The sequence below is a fragment of the Podarcis muralis genome, chromosome 7 (assembly GCF_964188315.1).
Source record: "Podarcis muralis chromosome 7, rPodMur119.hap1.1, whole genome shotgun sequence".
NCBI lineage: Eukaryota > Metazoa > Chordata > Lepidosauria > Squamata > Lacertidae > Podarcis > Podarcis muralis.
The window spans coordinates 65,516,205-65,533,277 of record NC_135661.1 but is presented as its reverse complement, the minus strand read 5'-3'; the positions used below and the strand labels follow the sequence as shown (position 1 = coordinate 65,533,277).

The 17,073-nt window shown below is 46.2% G+C and overlaps 1 protein-coding gene across 1 annotated transcript in view; it reads left to right on the top strand.

Moving 5' to 3' along the window:
- The window catches only part of CRYBG2 (crystallin beta-gamma domain containing 2), a 66,439-nt gene that overhangs the window by 26,954 nt on the left and 22,412 nt on the right, over positions 1–17,073 (top strand). Inside the window, exon 4 of the mRNA XM_077932478.1 lies at positions 11,721–16,026. Within this exon, the coding sequence (XP_077788604.1) occupies positions 11,721–16,026 (4,306 nt within the window). The remainder of the gene's footprint in view (positions 1–11,720; positions 16,027–17,073) is intronic.

Genomic DNA, 17,073 nt, shown 5'->3' with positions numbered 1-17,073 from the left:
TAATTTCCTCCCACTCGCACCCAGCAAATAGGCCAGGTTCTTGAGGCCATGTTACTCATTACACTTTTCAGAGAAGCAGCAATAGAATGATTTGGGGTGTTAAAAAGATAAATAGCAGGCACACTTGCAGGGGAAGGAGTGTAAACACAACCACAGCCTTTCCCAGACTGCAGAGTATCTGTTGGGTGGGGAGTGTTAAAAGTACCCCCCCCCCCGTTCAGTGCTCCGTGTGTGTGTGTGTGTGTGTGTGTGTGTAGTGGGGACTGGCTACACCTGCTCTTGACTCTTTTAAAAACAATTCACTAGGGTTGTTGAACTTTTTTTGCAAAACCGCAAAAAAAAAAGACATTTCTGAGCTATTTTTAAAAGGAAAATCGGCAAAAACAACATTGTCGACATGGCTTGCCATACAGCTGGATTTTCCCAGACTCCCCCCCCCCCCCTTCAATTTACTGGACCTATAGCAACCCTAAATTCACAAAACTGCTAACTGTCTGGTTTGGCCCTTCGACCTGACTTTCCTCAAGGCTGATACAGAAATAAGACTTAGTGCGCCACATTCTGATTCATAGGACGTGTAATGAAATTGGAAGCCATCAGATGAAATTGCACTATCACTTCTTGGGTCATCTTGGTGACAGTGACACAAATTAGTACCATCTAATTAGCATGCAACTAGTTGTCTTTGCATAAGGGAAATCTCTCTCTCTCTCTCTCTCTCTCTCTCACACACACACACACACACACACACACACACACCTCTGTTTTGGGCTGCTTCCCAGGAATGATTTGCTTCTGCTGGACCAAAGAGTCCTTATTTACCAAGCATCACCGAAGAAACTCAAATGTAACCATAGCTATGTAAATCTGATACAGATACACATTCAGATAAGGTATGTCCCATAAAAGGCTCCTTCATTCCCAAGGAGCAGTGATACTGGGCTGGGTATTCTTACTGGTTTTAAAAATTGTTATTAATCTACAGGCCAATCAAGACTTGCCCACAAAATCTACATTTACAGTAATGTACAGTGGTACCTCGGGTTACATACGCTTCAGGTTACATACGCTTCAGGTTACAGACTCCGCTAACCCAGAAATAGTACCTCGGGTTAAGAACTTTGCTTCAGGATGAGAACAGAAATCGTGCTCCGGCGGCACAGCAGCAGCAGGCCCCATTAGCTAAAGTGGTGCTTCAGGTTAAGAACAGTTTCAGATTAAGAACGGACCTCCAGAATACCGGTAATTTAAGTACTTAACCTGTAATCAGTTTGTCCCCTGGCAGTGGCAGTCCATGTTGTATATTTGAATGTGATTTTAATGCAGAACTTCCACATCCATACTCCCTGTTTCCCGCTATTTGCTGTTTCAAGCAACCGCCCCTCTTTATAAGCTACTCCACATCAAAATACATCAAAAATATAAAAAATAATAATGGACAAAGGCATTCATAGAAAGCTGGCTGGAGTGCTTTTAAACTGGATCAGATGTCTTTTTTGGGTTTTCTGAGGATAAGGAAACACTCGATTTATAGGGAAGCAATAAATGAGCCAGTGTGGTGTAGTGGTTAAGAGCGGTAGACTTGTAATCTGGTGAACCGGGTTCGCGTCCCCGCTCCTCCACATGCAGCTGCTGGGTGACCTTGGGCTAGTCACACTTCTTTGAAGTCTCTCAGCCCCACTCACCTCACAGAGTGTTTGTTGTGGGGGAGGAAGGGAAAGGAGAATGTTAGCCGCTTTGAGACTCCTTCGGGTAGTGATAAAGCGGGATATCAAATCCAAACTCTTCTTTGTGACGGCAGTTGTTTCCTGTGAGCGTTGTATGCAGAAGGGAGAATTAAAGGATGCACAAAGGGCAAATGCTCCACATTAAGCTGAGGGGTGGTTGGACCCAAATTCATCTGGTTTAGAAACTCTGGGGCAAGTTAGCATTTTACAGATTAGCTTTTAAAAATCTGATTAGCTTTTGAAGAGTGAGAAGACCTTCATATTTACCCTGCTCCCCCCCCCCCGCACCCCCAGCTTGTTGAGTGATCAAAAAACTGCTAAACACCCACACACCAGGATTATGGAAATAAGTGGGGCAAGCCCATTATCACATCATTCCCAAATTGCACAGGCACCCATAGGAATTACTCAGCAACTCCCACAGAGATGAACTAATCTCAACCCTTTCCCAAAGTTACTGCAGAGTGCAGACACAGGGTTTCTAGGGTGCTGAGCCTGGGCGCAGCAAAATGCACTTGATGGGGAACATCATGAAGCTTTAGACGGTGGGATCCACACATATACAAATGTATATGTGTCACTTCAACTCTGTGCTATAGTAACTTCTCCCCTGAACATTGCACAGGGTTAAAATATGCTGCACTGCCCCCCAGCTTGGGTATGCCGCACTGGGGCCTCTAGGTATCCTGTTTATTGTGCATGCAAGATTATTCATGCTCATGATGGTATACCAGGGCAGTTATACACAATGCAGCTTTCAGTACTGTTTGCCTGCAAAAGGTCTGGGACAGTCATACTTCTTCTGGTCAGTGCATGCCCCTTAGCTTCCTCCTGAAATCCTGTAACCTTCTTTACCACAAATGCTCCTTCTGAGTTATTTTTTTTCCTGCTTTCATTGCGCTATAGTGCACCAGACGTTGATAATGCAACTACACTGAGGAAACACTGCAGTGCAACTAATCAAGCACAATAATATGTGTGCATGGTCCAGTATGAGTCCACCACTAAGGCAGCATTATTACATCAATGACATGTTGCAGAAACCCTGATTGTTGAGAGTCTGCTCTAAATCAGGGATGGGGAGACTTGTCAGACCCATTTTGCTTTGTACCAGACCTTGAATATCTACTATCCAGAGACAGGTGCAAAGGCATTTAGTTGGAATTAAAGAACTGGGTGCCTCTGAGCACAATCTGAGCCAAGGAATTTGTTTTCAGTACCAGAACTGTTCACAGGCCTTTCACACAATAGTCCACCCCTGCTTAGCTTCCATCATTTCATCAGCCTCATTTAGGCAGGGAAAAGTTATATTGTCGTTGCTCGTGTTAAACAATCAGGAGTACAGTGGTACCTCGGGTTACATACGCTTCAGGTTACATACACTTCAGGTTACAGACTCCGCTAACCCAGAAATAGTGCTTCAGGTTAAGAACTTTGCTTCAGGATGAGAACAGAAATCGTGCTCCGGCGGCACGGCAGCAGCAGGAGGCCCTATTAGCTAAAGTGGTGCTTCAGGTTAAGAACAGTTTCAGGTTAAGTACGGACCTCCGGAATGAATTAAGTACTTAACCTGAGGTACCACTGTAGTTAGAAACCCTTGCTGATCCTCTAGAGATCTGCCAGCAGCTCTTGATCTTTCTCCTGCCTATCTCATGCTCTGCAATGCTGAAGCAGAGGATTCCAATCTTTCTGGCAACCTGAGATCTCGGGCGGCGAGGAGTGTTCCCTCTTTTGACAGACTCATTCAGAACTTGGGAAGGTGCTCTTATTGTTCTTCAGCCTAGAAATTTGGCAAGACTGAATGCTTTTCATTTTCTGTCCCGTAACAAGAAACCTTGAGAATCAACAGTTGACATTCATTTGATTCAAAGCCAGATGCCAAACCTGCACAAAAAAACCCTCACGATTGTTGCTTCCCCACCCTGTTGCTAATGAAACGCCCAAAATATAACAGAATATTATAAATTGTAAATCAGGGGGTGGAGAGCCTTAGGCCCTTGAGACTTTCCCTAGGTCACAACTCCTTTCGAGTCACACCCCCTACTGGTTTCACTACATGCCTTCCTTGCATGTTTTTGCCAGGTTGGACTGTGCCCCTGAGCTTTGAGTGGATGCTTGCCTGGATGGAGAAAAGAGAGGGGTGTGTGTGTGTGTAGAAACGAACCTATCATAGAAAGGTCAATTTACATTCATTGCCCCACCCACTTTTGCCTCTGGTGCTGCCCCCCTACTGGCATATCGCCCTCGGAAGATTGCCCAGAAGGGAATGCAGCCCTTGGTCTGAAAAATGTTCCCCATCTCTAATGTAAGTAGTCATAGGAAAGAGAGAGGATAAGGTCCGGTTCTTCTTTTATGTACTTTCTTTGGGTACTTCATTTACTACTGTAGCTACTCAGGCAGTGACTGAATATTGGGCTTTGTCAGTAGTGGCACCCCAGCTTTGCAATGTCCTTCCCAGCTACAAATGCTTAGGACCTGTTCTCATACTTATTTGCCTTTAAATTCACAATATAGTTGTTTTTAGCTTGAGTGTTTTATTGAGAATTCTTCTTCTGTTCCAGGCCCCAGCTGTGCTACACCTTTCAAGCTGCATCATACCATATTTAAAAAGTCATTGCTTCCCCCAAAGAATCCTGGGAACTGTAGTTTGTTAAAGTTGCTGAGAGTTGTTAGGAGATCCCAATTCCCCTCACAGAACTATAATTCCCAGGGTTCCCTGGGAAAAGAGATTGATTGTTAAATCACCCTAGGAATTGTAATTTTAATTGCAAAGCCATGACTTTAAAGTGGACTCATACTGCTTCAAATGTGTACTGTAAATGGGGCCATTGCATTTCTTGTTTTGTTTGATTGTTTACTGCCTCATGGGGTATTATTATTACTGGTATTATTTATTAGGTTTCTATACCGCCCTTCACCCGGGAAGGGTGAAGGTCACAATATAAAAACACAAACTGCATACCATATTAACAAACTTAAACAATACCTCCCACAGTTTAAAAGGCCACAAATTGTTTAATTAGCCAAAGACTGGGATAGATACTGGGGTGTATGGATGGGGGGCAGCAGTAGCCACCCTGCTGGCCATTCCTATCGGTTGGAGTTATACATGCCATCGGTCACAGCCAGCATGCGCAATAGTCAGGGATGATGAGAATTGACAAGGAAGCCTGACTTCAGAACATCTAATTTACTGGGTCACAACCAACCTTCTGAGTATATCAAAACTTCAAGAAGGATGGGTGTTAGGCATGAACCTTTAGTTGGACTTAGGGGTGTATGGGGTGTTAGGGGAGGGGTAGTACCTTCTTCTGGGGTAGTCATAACCACCTTTGGTCCCCACCCTACACTCTGCTCTCACCTGTGGCTTCCAGAAGCTGCCAGCATGTGACAGTGGACACATCCCAGCAGACTGAGTGGATGAGACCAATGGTGGGTCCAACAGTCAAGAAGGCAGCTTATGCACGTGCTTTAGATAGAAGTGAGGGGCAGATGAGGCTCGCCCACCTGGAAAGGTAGCCCATCTAGGAGAAGGAAAACTGATCCTAAAACTCTGCTGCCTTGCAGGAAATCTTCAAGAAAATAAAAAGCTAAGGGGTTAACCCTACACAAATCCGGAGGGGAGTCCCTAAGACAGTTGGATGGCACCAGCTGGTGCCAAACGGATTGCTTTCCTTTCCTTTGGACCTATATCAGTAAGGCCGAGAGTGGGGTCTTGTCATCTTGTGCACCATGGAAAGTGTCTTCGGTGCTGCTAACGCAGCGGTTTGAGTTCACTCCTGGAGGCGCACTCCATTGTCTCTTGAGACAGATGGATGCCAACAACAGTTGGTCTTATTAAAGGCATTACCCAACTCATGCATGCATGTCTATGTCTTTGGGTGTGTGTCTACTATGTTACGTTACTCCTTGCATTTTTGCAGTGGTGCACTTAGGTAATTTAGACTAGCCTTCTCCAACCTGGTGCCCTCCAGATGTTTTTGGACTACAACTCCCATCAGCCTCAAGGACTAATGGGAGTTGTGGTCCAAAACACATGGAGTGCACCAGGTTGGAGTCTGTTTTAGACTCTGACTTTAATGCCCACATCTCTTCCCAACTCCTGCTGCCCTTTAGATGTGTTTGGGGTCGTCCCCCCGCTCATTCTGCCCCAAAGTCCTTCTCTAATGGCACCACTGCGCCTTTGAGCTTGTGGAGAAGAGCCAGATAAATTGCTTTAAAAAAACCTGAGAAAGTAGGCTTTAACCTATGTGTTGGTCTCATATAATATCTTTTTTAAAATTTCAACCAGTCCGTATCTCAGAACAGGAGGGGAAGTTTCCTTCCTGTTTCCATGGAATTATGTTTGGAACACTGTTGGTGGCTTGGCAGGGTGAAAGCACAAACCTGACTCACCCTGGAGATTAATGCCTTGTCAGACTAAGCAGGTCAGGACACATTGAATTTCTCAACCCCTGTCTGCTTCTCTGCTGTAGAAAGGAAAGGCTGAGTTGACTTGGCTCAGATGGCATTTACAAGCACTGGTCAGCAATTCAGGTTAGGAATAGAGCAACAGGTTTGCCACTTAGGTGTGCCTCCTTTTTTTCTTTCTGGGCAGGGATCCCAGGCCTTCAGCAGCTGCATGATAGGTAAGAATAAAACAGGTGTATTTCCTGCTAGGGCAAAAAGGTGGCTATCCTATCATTACATAATTTTAAAAAGAGAGGGGAGGGAGGAAGAGAGAGAGGGACAGGTGGTTCATCCCTGCCCTTTTAAATGTGCACGGTTTTGATTAAAACTTTGGGACCTGAAGGACACCAAAGAAGAACATTGCCTGCATACTACCACCCTACTCTGGCCAAAGGAGGGAACTACATGCAAAAACAACAATGAGCTTAATAACAATTACCGGTACTAAATATATATTTTTATCAAAGATAAAAAAACTAATCTAAACACACAAACCAAAAGGAAGGAAAAAAGGGAAAGGAAAAGGAACTTCTGATTCTTCTTCTGTCAGCTGCAATATAGAAAATTATTCAATACATCCAAGGTAACAACAATTCCACTTTCTACAAACCAATATTTTCTTTAATCCTCAAACCTAGATATTATAAATTCAATTTCTTTTTCATGCAAAAAGTCTATAAGTGGTTTCCAATCTTTAGTAAATATTGATAATGATTTTTCTCTGATTAAACACATTAATTTTGCCATCTCAGCGAAGTCCAGTAATTTTAGCAATTCCTCCCTGGTAGGTAATGATGAATCTTTCCATCTTTGTGCATATAAAAGTCTCGCCACTGTGATCATGTATTGAAATAATTATCCATAGTCTTTTTCTAATTGTTATCCATTATTCCTAGCAGGAAAGGTTCTGGCTTCAATTGAATGTAAAACTTTAAAATCTTCTGCGTCAATGTATGTACAGTATTTGTAGCCAATATTTCTCGGCTTTTCTACAAGTCCACCAAGCATGATAAAATGTCCTCTCACATTTTTGCACACTTCCAGCAAACATTTGGGACACCTTTATAAATTTTAAATAATTTCACTGGAGTTAGATACCAGCGAGAAATCATTTTATTTTTAAAAAATCTTTAAATAAACACAGTGCAAATTTTAGGCCTGAGTCTCATGGCAGTTTAAAAGACAAATTAATTTATCACTGCATAAGCTTTTGTGAACTACAGTTACTTCAATAGATGTATGAAGGGTTATCCTGACTTGCTGGTATATACATGGTTGGGGAGTAGAGAGAATATTATATAGTGGGATTCCTTTTTTAAAAAAGTTATATTTGTTAATTGGCTTACCAATGTCAGGATGTCTATGTTATCAACCACTTTTTTGGGTGAATGGCCACTGTTAATAATGGAATTATCATAATCTGTACTTTTCTGCATTTCATTTTCTTCAGACCTGACTGTTTACAATCCTCTAACCTTCAATCTAACCAAAAGGGACGCAGGTGGCGCTGTGGGTTAAACCACAAAGCCTAGGACTTGCTGATCAGAAGGTTGGCATTTCGAATCCCTGCGACGGGGTGAGCTCCCGTTGCTCTGTCCCTGCTCCTGCCAACCTTGCAGTTCGAAAGCACGTCCAAGTCCAAGTAGATAAATAGGTGGGAAGGTAAACGGCGTTTCCGTGCGCTGCTCTGGTTCGCCAGAAGCAGCTTAGTCATGCTGGCCACATGACCCGGAAGCTGTCTGCCGACAAACGCCGGCTCCCTCGATCAATAAAGCGAGATGAGCACCGCAACCCCAGAGTCGGCCACGACTGGACCTAATGGTCAGGGGTCCCTTTACCTTTACCTTTAACCTTCAATCTGCAACTCAGGATAACACTTCACGCATCTAGTGAAGTGCCGCTGAATTTCCTGGGGCCAATATATAGTATATGGATCAGGCTGTCTGCTGTACTTACAAAAGAATACGTAATTTTGCATTAAAGTTGTATACCCTTTGTCATATGCAAATTTATGCCTTCAATGGGTAGAGGATCCAAAAGTAAATCACGTCACAAACAAGTAGACAGACAGACAGACTGTGAATAGTTGAAGCTTTCCCCATCACTGGATTTCCACACTAGAAAAACCTACCTGTTTGATTTCTGCCTGCCACACAGCGCTGCTCTCCCCCAATGCCAACCATGCAAAGAACTCAAATTAAGAGCAGAAGCAAAAAAAATAACAAAAAAATGGGCACCTTATTTTTTTTTTATGAATACCTGTGACTAAGGCAATGAGACACTAGAATAAAAAAAACCCACAAAAGAAAGAAAGCACCTCCCCACCCTTCATGCTTGATTTATTGCTGCATTCCACTCCTGCCACTTTAAAGCAAAAGACAAACACAAACCTGTTTGCCAACCTTGGTAAACAGCAACTAAACTACTCGAAGTGTGTGCAGTTTCGCATTTTAAAACCACTTTTCTCATCATTGGTCCCTTTTCAAAATTGTTTGGTCAGGTGAGATTTATGCTGCAGCACTGGCTCTGTATGAGGTCAGAATTCCCCAAATGCCAGGTTGCTATACATTTATGTGGGATATAATGAAGGTGTCCCTGTTCCAGTTGATTTTAGGAATAACACAACCAAAATGATTTACAAAGCAGGGGGGCGCTGTATTCTAGGTGAAGCATTTGAACTGATACCACTCCTTAAAATATTTGACCCCTAGTTGTCCTAGTTGAATTTCATGCTTTGAGACTAACAAGGTTAGCAGCAGCTGCTCCCACCGCTAGGTATGGAAGAAATTGCCATGTTTTGGTTGCACCTTGCAAGTCATTGCATCTTTATTTGTGTAAGTTCTTAAAATGAGCAGCTTGAAGGAACGGGTGAGGTGGGTGGGCAAGTGGCGGCTGGTTTCTCAGTCAGGCCAGTGCAGTAGTAAGCCCTGCTACTCCAGGGGTGGCGAAACTTCTTGAATCTGAGGGCCGCATTTCCTTCTGCACACTCTTCTAGGGGCCGCATACCAGTAGTAGGCGGGGCCCTGAGGTTAAAGTAAGCAGGGCAACATTTATCTTTGCATACTATCCAACTTTTGGAGACCCCAAACCAGGACATGCCTCTTCTGGGATGTGCACCCAGGTGAGTCACATGACCTATGCCGTGCTTTCTTTGGGGCAAGAGTGCAGTGCAACAGCGAGCAAGAGTGCGACACCCAAAATGGCCGCTGCGATCTCACAAAAAAAACCAGGATGTCTTGGTTTTTTGCAGAAACCTACATATTCTCCAACTAGACAGGCAAGAGGCATTCTCAGAATTCAAGGACACCTTCCAACCAGGCAAAATCATGTGCTGTATGTTAAAGGGGTAACCGCCCACACACTTCCGCTGCGCTTTCTGCCTGTGTGGTGGCACCTTCGGTAAAACTACTTCTTACTGTTTGTAGCAGAGTTTTCCCCCGGAGGCAGAGGACAAGAACAGGAGTCACACTCAAATTCTTCAGTCAAGAGCTTTTTTATTGCTTGACCGGTTGCACAAGCATTTCTGTTACAAGCTATTTACAGTCCTTCTTTATCTCTCCACCATGATATAATCTCAGTGTGTGTGTGTGTGTGTGTGTGTGTGTGTGTGTGTGTGTGTGCTTTCCTCGTGAGGAAATTGCAGCCTGCAACTTCCTCCCTTTATTTGCACCTCCAGCTGACACCAATCAAGCCTAGAGTGCCACTCCTACACACTAAAGACAGTGGTGGCCAAACTCAGCCCTCCATAACAGAATGAATCAAAGCCAGTGAGGGGCATGGCCTGGGGAGAGTTCCCAGGGCCAGACAGAGAAGCCCGGAGGACCATATCTGCCCATCTCTGCTGCTCCATTTCTCCCTCTGGTGCAGCTGGATGGAATGGCTGATACTAGATGACAGTTGAGAGAAGGAAAGAGACGAAAGGCAGCAAAAGGTGTGATTTCCACCATCCCACCTCTCCCTTTTATCTTGTCCCACGTTGATTCTGGTTGTGCAGCTACTGCTTCTTTTCGGCAGTGGTTTGTGTTTCCAATATTTCAGTTGCTTAATTTTTTTAAATGGCATGCACTTCTTTTTATGGCTTACATCGCTCTGGATACTTTCTTAGAAAAGTGACTCATAAATAGTTTACATAAAATAAGAATGCATATGTAAACACACCCACCCACCCCCGGCGATGGCAAGATGGGCAGGGTGTGTGTGCGCACAGGATGACTTGCAGAGTCCTCTCCTGTGGCCTGTGGTGGAGAGGAGGGCTGCTGGTGGGAGGGCACTCAGCCACAGCAAAATCTTCAGCAGCAGGAGGTAAGCTTCTGTTGGCAACACTGCCACCGGCAGAAGGCAATAGAGAGCTCTGAAATGGGGGCTCTTTGAAGTGGAATGCAGGATGCTGGTGGTTTGGCATCTCTCTGCTGGATCCAAAGCCCCACAGATCCCTTGAGAGGCCTGATCATCAGGCCCCTCAGCTGTGTGAGCTTAGAGCTGGTGCAACAAAAGAGAGTTGGGGTGGGGGAGAGAAACTGCCTGCCCACCTCCTTCCACTCTGACCAGGATGAGTACCAAGGTTTGGTGTGTGGCAATCAATCTGCTGCTTTGTTGCTCTCCATCCAGGCTTTGGATTGCTCTGTAATTATTATTTTTTTAACTGGCATTAGTGATTTGAGAAATTGTGCCATGCCATTATGGTTCAGATCTGTTCCAAAATCCATATCGTCACCTGTACAATCGTATTTCAATCAAATGCTAGCACGTGATACTGTGCTTGCTTATAATTAATAGGCACTGGCTGTGGTTCAATGAGTGCCTTTGATCATAAACTACTAGTTGTCTTTCAAGCCATTCAGAAGATTCCCATAGCCCCTGGATTGGTTCTAATCCACCATTTTGCAATCACTGGGCTGGATGACCTTTTAAAACAGACCATCCCAGACCAAGTATGTGATGATTCTGCGTTCTCTGGAGAAAGAGTGTAGATAATTGGGGCCCTTGTAAAGGAACACAGGTTTGTCGAAATAGTCATTTAAAAAGTAGGAAGTTTTCAAGGGGGAGGAGTATAATAGAATAGAAACACGAAGGGATTTTTACATTGGCTCAGAGTGGGGAAACTTTGCCAACCCAAGGGCCACCTTCCTTTCTGAGGGCCACATGCCAGTGTGGGGTGGGGACAGGGCCAAAAGTGGGTGAGGCAACAAATGTAAATTTTATCTTTGTACAGTAGGCTGGTCTCTACACACACGTGCGTGCACCCCTCTTTATCACCCATCCAGTCATGCAAGAGGCATTATCAGAATTCAAGGACACATTCCAGCTGGGCAAAAATACTCAAGAAGGGTGCAAAGCTGGATTGTGGAGACTTGTGGCCTGGGGAGAGGGTGGATGGCTTCAGGAGACCCCAAAGGACTAAAGAGAGAGATTGGGGGGGGGGGTTGAATTTGGCTACTGGGTCTGTGTTTCCCCACCCCTGCTGCAAAGAGTTTAATGAGTCTCTTGCCTCCTCTTGGCCTGACCATTTCTTTTGTCCTTTCTGTCCTTTTTGTGCCCTTCTAGCTTTTCTGAGTCAAGAGGACTCTCCGTGGCATCTGAAAGCGAAGGACCTCAGCCTACAGGACCATTTGACACTGGAAGAGGCCTCCTTTGCACTCAGTACAGAATGGAGGAGGTCGCTGGTGGGTCTCGCTCCACTCAGAGCAGGTCAGGGGGATCCACTGCAACTGCCTCGCTCAGAAGGAAGACAACACCTTCTGATCTACTGAAGGAAGAGACCAAACCTTCCTTTGGCAAAGTCTCAGCTGTGACACAGATGCTGGAGAGAGGAAGTACCAGAACCAGAGGCAACAGCCCCTCCAGAGTGTCCGTGTTGCTCGAGGCCTGGGAGAAAGGGCTTGTAGGGACGGGCACCATTGGCCCATCTTCCTCAACAGGCATCAGGGACTCCCGTTCCCCCGTACCCACCAGGCGCAGCTTTTCAGCCAAAGATGTTCCCCACCCACTTTTCTCAGAAAATACCAGGAGTTCTCTTTCTCCCACAAATGCCAGGCAGCCCATTTCTCCAGCAGGTAGCAGGCGACCCCTTTTTCCAGCTGATACCAGGCGGCCCCTTTCCCCAGCAGATAGCCAGCGGCCCCCTTTTCTAGCAGAGACCAGAAGGTCCCGATCTCCAGCACATACCAGGCTGTCTTCCTCACCAGCAGAGACCAGGAACTCCTTCTCTTCAGCAGAGACCAGGCGGTCCCGATCTCCAGCACATACAAGGAGGTCTTCTTCACCAGCAGAGACCAGGAACTCCTTCTCCTCATCAGAGACCAGGTGGTCCCAATCTCCAGCTGATATAAAGGAGTCACCATCTCTGGCAGACACCAGGAACTCCTTCTCTTCAGCAGAGACCAGGCGATCCCGATCTCCAGCACATACCAGGAGGTCTTCTTCACCAGCAGAGACCAGGAACTCCTTCTCCTCACCAGAGACCAGGCGGTCCCAATCTCCAGCAGATGTAAAGGAGTCACCATCTCTGGCAGACAGCAGGAACTCCTTCTCTTCAGCAGAGACCAGGCGGTCCCGATCTCCAGCACATACCAGGAGGTCTTCTTCACCAGCAGAGACAAGGAACTCCTTCTCCTCACCAGAGACCTGGCGGTCCCATTCTCCAGCAGATATAAAGCAATCTCCAACAGATACCAGGAACCCCTTATCCTCAACAGAGACCAGGCGGTCACATTCTCCAGCACCTACCAGGCAGTCTCCTTCACCAGCAGAGACTAGACGGTCCCATTCTCCAGTAGATATAAGGCGGACTCCATCTCCTGCAGATACCAGACACTCCTTCCCATCAGAGACCAGGCGGTCCCGTTCTCCAGCACATACCAGGCGGTCTCCTTCACCGGCAGATGCCTTGTTGTCCTTCTCAGAGAACAGGCGGTCCCATTCTCCAGCAGATTTAAGGCGTTCTCCTCTAGCAGATACCAGGCTTCCTTTCTCCCCATCACAGACCAGGCGGTCCCGTTCTCCAGCAGATACAAGGTTTTCTTCACCAGCAGAGACCAGGCGTTCCCTTTCGCCTGCAAATAGCAGGACATCTTGCCTCATGACAGATACCCAGGGCTCAGCAAGTTCCCAGCCTTTGCCTCCTCCAGTAGAGAGCCACTACTCATCTGCTGCGGCAGATGACCATCGCTCCTCTTCCACAGCAGATACACAGTGTTCATCTTCTTTACCAGTCGACAGATACTCATATTCTGTGGCAGATATTAGACGCTTATATTCCTCAGCCGACACCAAGTGTCCGTCTTCCCCAGCAAACACCAGGCACCCAGTTTCTTCGGCAGAAACCAAGCACCCAACTTCTCTGGCAGATGCCAGACACACGTCTTCCTCAGCAGACACCAAGCAGACATTGTGTTCAGCAGAAAACAAGCTCCCAACCTCCCCAGTAGACGGCAAACACACACCTTCCCCATCAGACGCCAAGTGCCTATCTTCCTCAGCAGAACCCAAGCACTCATTTTCTTCTGCAGAAAGCAAGCGCTCCTCTTCCCCAGCAGGTTCTAGAAGTTTCTCTTCCACATCAGATGGGAAGCCCTCCTGCTCTCCCAGCCCACGGAGAGATTTTACAGCTCACGGTCCTGTGTTTGCTCAGGTGTATACCCCAGCTTCAAAGCCAAAGAGCCTGTCAGGAACAGAGACACAAGATGCTAATAGCACCATAGTAGCTGGATCCCAGGCAGGAAACCACTGCGGTAGTGCTACTAACACCCCTCTGGCAACTAGATTTCAGAGAGAGAGCCTCATATCAAGCACAGATGGCTCTCAGGAGGAACCTCTCCCTGTTATTCCTATCAGCACTGGGGCAATGGAATCCCAGAGGGAAAGCCATGTGCCAAATGGTGCTAGCTCCAGTATAATCACCAGATCCCTGACAGAAAGTGCCCAGCCCAGTGCCATAATACTTAGATCCCAAACAGAAAACTACCAGTCACAAGTTGCCAACACTACTTCTTTGGGTGGATCCCTGGGGGAAAGTTACACGCCCAGCAACACAAACACTAAACCTCCCAGTGGGCCCTGTGTGCTAAGTCCCTTGCCTCGTGTTGTAAGCTCCAGCACTGTAGCCAAATCTCAAACCCAGTGGTATGGCCCCAATGGCAACAGCATGGTCGTCTTTAGGTCTGAACGACAAGTCATCGTACCCCAAGCTGGAACCACCACTGTCTACAGAGCAGGGCAAGAAATTATCATGTCCAGCTCTGGAACAGGGAGTGCAAGCAAAGCCCTGCAAGGAAAATCCCTCGTGCCAAGCTCTATCAGCTCCCTGCCGCCAAAAGAAAACTTGCAGTCCCAGAGTGACCTCCCTGATGACAAGTCCCCACAGGGGAGCCCTGCATCCCTTCCAGATGATGTTTGCAACTGCTCCATAGCAGGATCCGAGCAAGAAAGCTGCATGACTCAATCCAGAAGTGCCGGTGTGAGTGACGCCCAAAGGCAAAGGTGTATGCTTCTGCCAAACCCTGCATTCACATCAAATAGAGATGCTACCACACTCAGGGAGGGAGTTGCTCCTTTGAGCACGTCCGAGAGAGACTGCAGCCCGCACGCCAAACCTGCATTCCAGAGGCACAGCAACTTGTTTACATCAAGCAGGTCTGAAAGGGAACAAAGAATGCCTGATCCAGATGGCCCTGTAACAAATGGGTCAGAACAGGAGCACAACCTATCAAGAGCAAAGAAGGCCAACACGTCTGCATCCCAAGGACTTCGTTGCTCATCGGATGCTGCAGAAGAAGCCAACATGCTTAGAACCTCTGCTGAATCCCAGGAATCTGTGACAAGGGAACAAAAATCCACCATCTGGAATGAGCTAAAGGAAGAACAAGGTTATCCCAGAAAAGATTCCCCTGTGTTTGCACTGGAACCAGCCATTCCCCCTACCGAAATGAACTCCTCCCATGAACCTCCAAGCCAGGAATCAGGACACAGCAGCAGGACAGCAGAAGAGGAACCTGAAGAAGCTGTGGACATGGAGCTTTTTGTAGACACCCTCCGTAATATGGAGCCCCCTGAACTCCACAAGCCCCTGAAGCTCCTCCCGAGGCCTCCACGTCCTTCCACGTTTGCAAAGCACACATCCCTTCCACCTATCGACGAGGACCACGTCGCTCCCAAGTCAAAGCTTCCTCTCCCAGCAGCAATAGGTGAGCTTTTCGCTCTTACCGAGGAGAGGAACTCAGAGGGAGAAAAAGAAATGGAGGAGGAAGATGATGAGATGGAGGAAATAGAGAACCCATATCTTACCAAGGATGAAAAGTCATGGGAGAACAGTCAGGCCAGGGAGTCGTACCCTTGGGAAAACAAGACGTTCAAGACCGAGGAGGACATTGGCTCTTTCCTGGGGAAGTTGCAGGAAGGGGCTGCAGACGCCAAGGCCAAAGCCATCGCTCCTAAAGCTATCGCCAACCAGAGCAACTTAATCAGAGCAAACATTCTCAAAGGGCTTACTCTTTTGTCTGGCTTCTCAGACAAGAAACCTGTGGAAGATAAGCCTTATTCTCGCTTGGACAACAGTCTCCTCTACAGCAGGTTCATCTCCCCAGAGAAATCTCAACAAAAAGTCCTGGAAAAATGGAAAGAAGGAAGAGATTTGCCCACACTCCTGGCTCCGGCTGCCCAAAAAGTCAACAGGGAATGCCAGACGTCTCCAAATGAGCTTCTGCTGAAGGCACCTGAAAATCTGAGTTCTGAATCACCGCCATCTGCGCTGCAAGCTGAGCCTGCCTTTGGGGTGCCAGGTGCAGACAATAGCTCCCAGCAGGTTACTCTTCTGTCTATAGAAACAAACTCTCTTCCCCAGTCGAAAGCTCAGGTAAGTCAGTCTGCACTGTGCAGTGAAGGGTTCCTTCCATCCTTCTCTCGCTGGCAACAGCTGCAATAATGTCACAAAGAGATTTTGTTGTTTTAGGGCATTCAGGAAATGTGGACTGTTTGGGGCCCGCGTGGGTGTGTAACAAAAGCAGGGTGCTGTAGCACAATTCATGCCAATGGGTTCTGTTCCTAGAATCTCACCTTTGACCTGAAGTGGAACTGGTGGTACAACATCCAGTTGATGCTGAGAGGGTTGACAAAACCTGCATTCATAAAGATAATGATTACAGAGCCAAAACCATCAAGGTCTTGACTCAACTGTACAGTTTTTAGTCAAGTCACTGGGTGTTTGCACCTGGATGAAGAGCACAAGAGCTGAAGCTTAATTTGTTGTTGTTGATCTTCCCTAATGGCTGCTACAGAGTCAGTGATGCTCATTAAAGAAATTGAAGGGAAGCAGAGGGGTCCATTTAGGACAGGGATGAAGGCTGCGTAGCTGACAGATCACAATGTTCAAGCTTTTGAGACCTGGGACCCACCTTTAATTACAACTTGCAATGTGGAGCCCATTATCATATAGGTCCAATCTTTCACCCACCTCTCCCTCTCTCCTCTGTCTTTCTCTTTTCCTTCTTTTTATAATTAATGGATTAAAATGTTTATTTTAGTAATCATTTTAAAAATGTTGGTTTAAACACTTGATAAATAAAAACAAAATATACTTATTTTACAACAAAGGGAAAGGGACTGCTGATAATCACATTATTATTCCAAAATAGTTTAAACCATTCCCAGTCTTGCTCAAACTTTGGTTGCTTCCATAGGGATGGGTAAATCTGTCAATTTCAGTTTCTCATTTTTCCTAACTACAGTTCTGTGCATTTCCATATTGGTTTGCCAATTTAAGGAAAAGTTCTCATGAAAATTCATAAGTATTTTAGTGCAAATTTCTCCTAATGCACAGGTTTGTAAACATTTTTGCCCAATATGTACATTTTTCAAAGCAATGTCCCCTAATATAATGCATTTTTTATGTTTCTTTCACTAA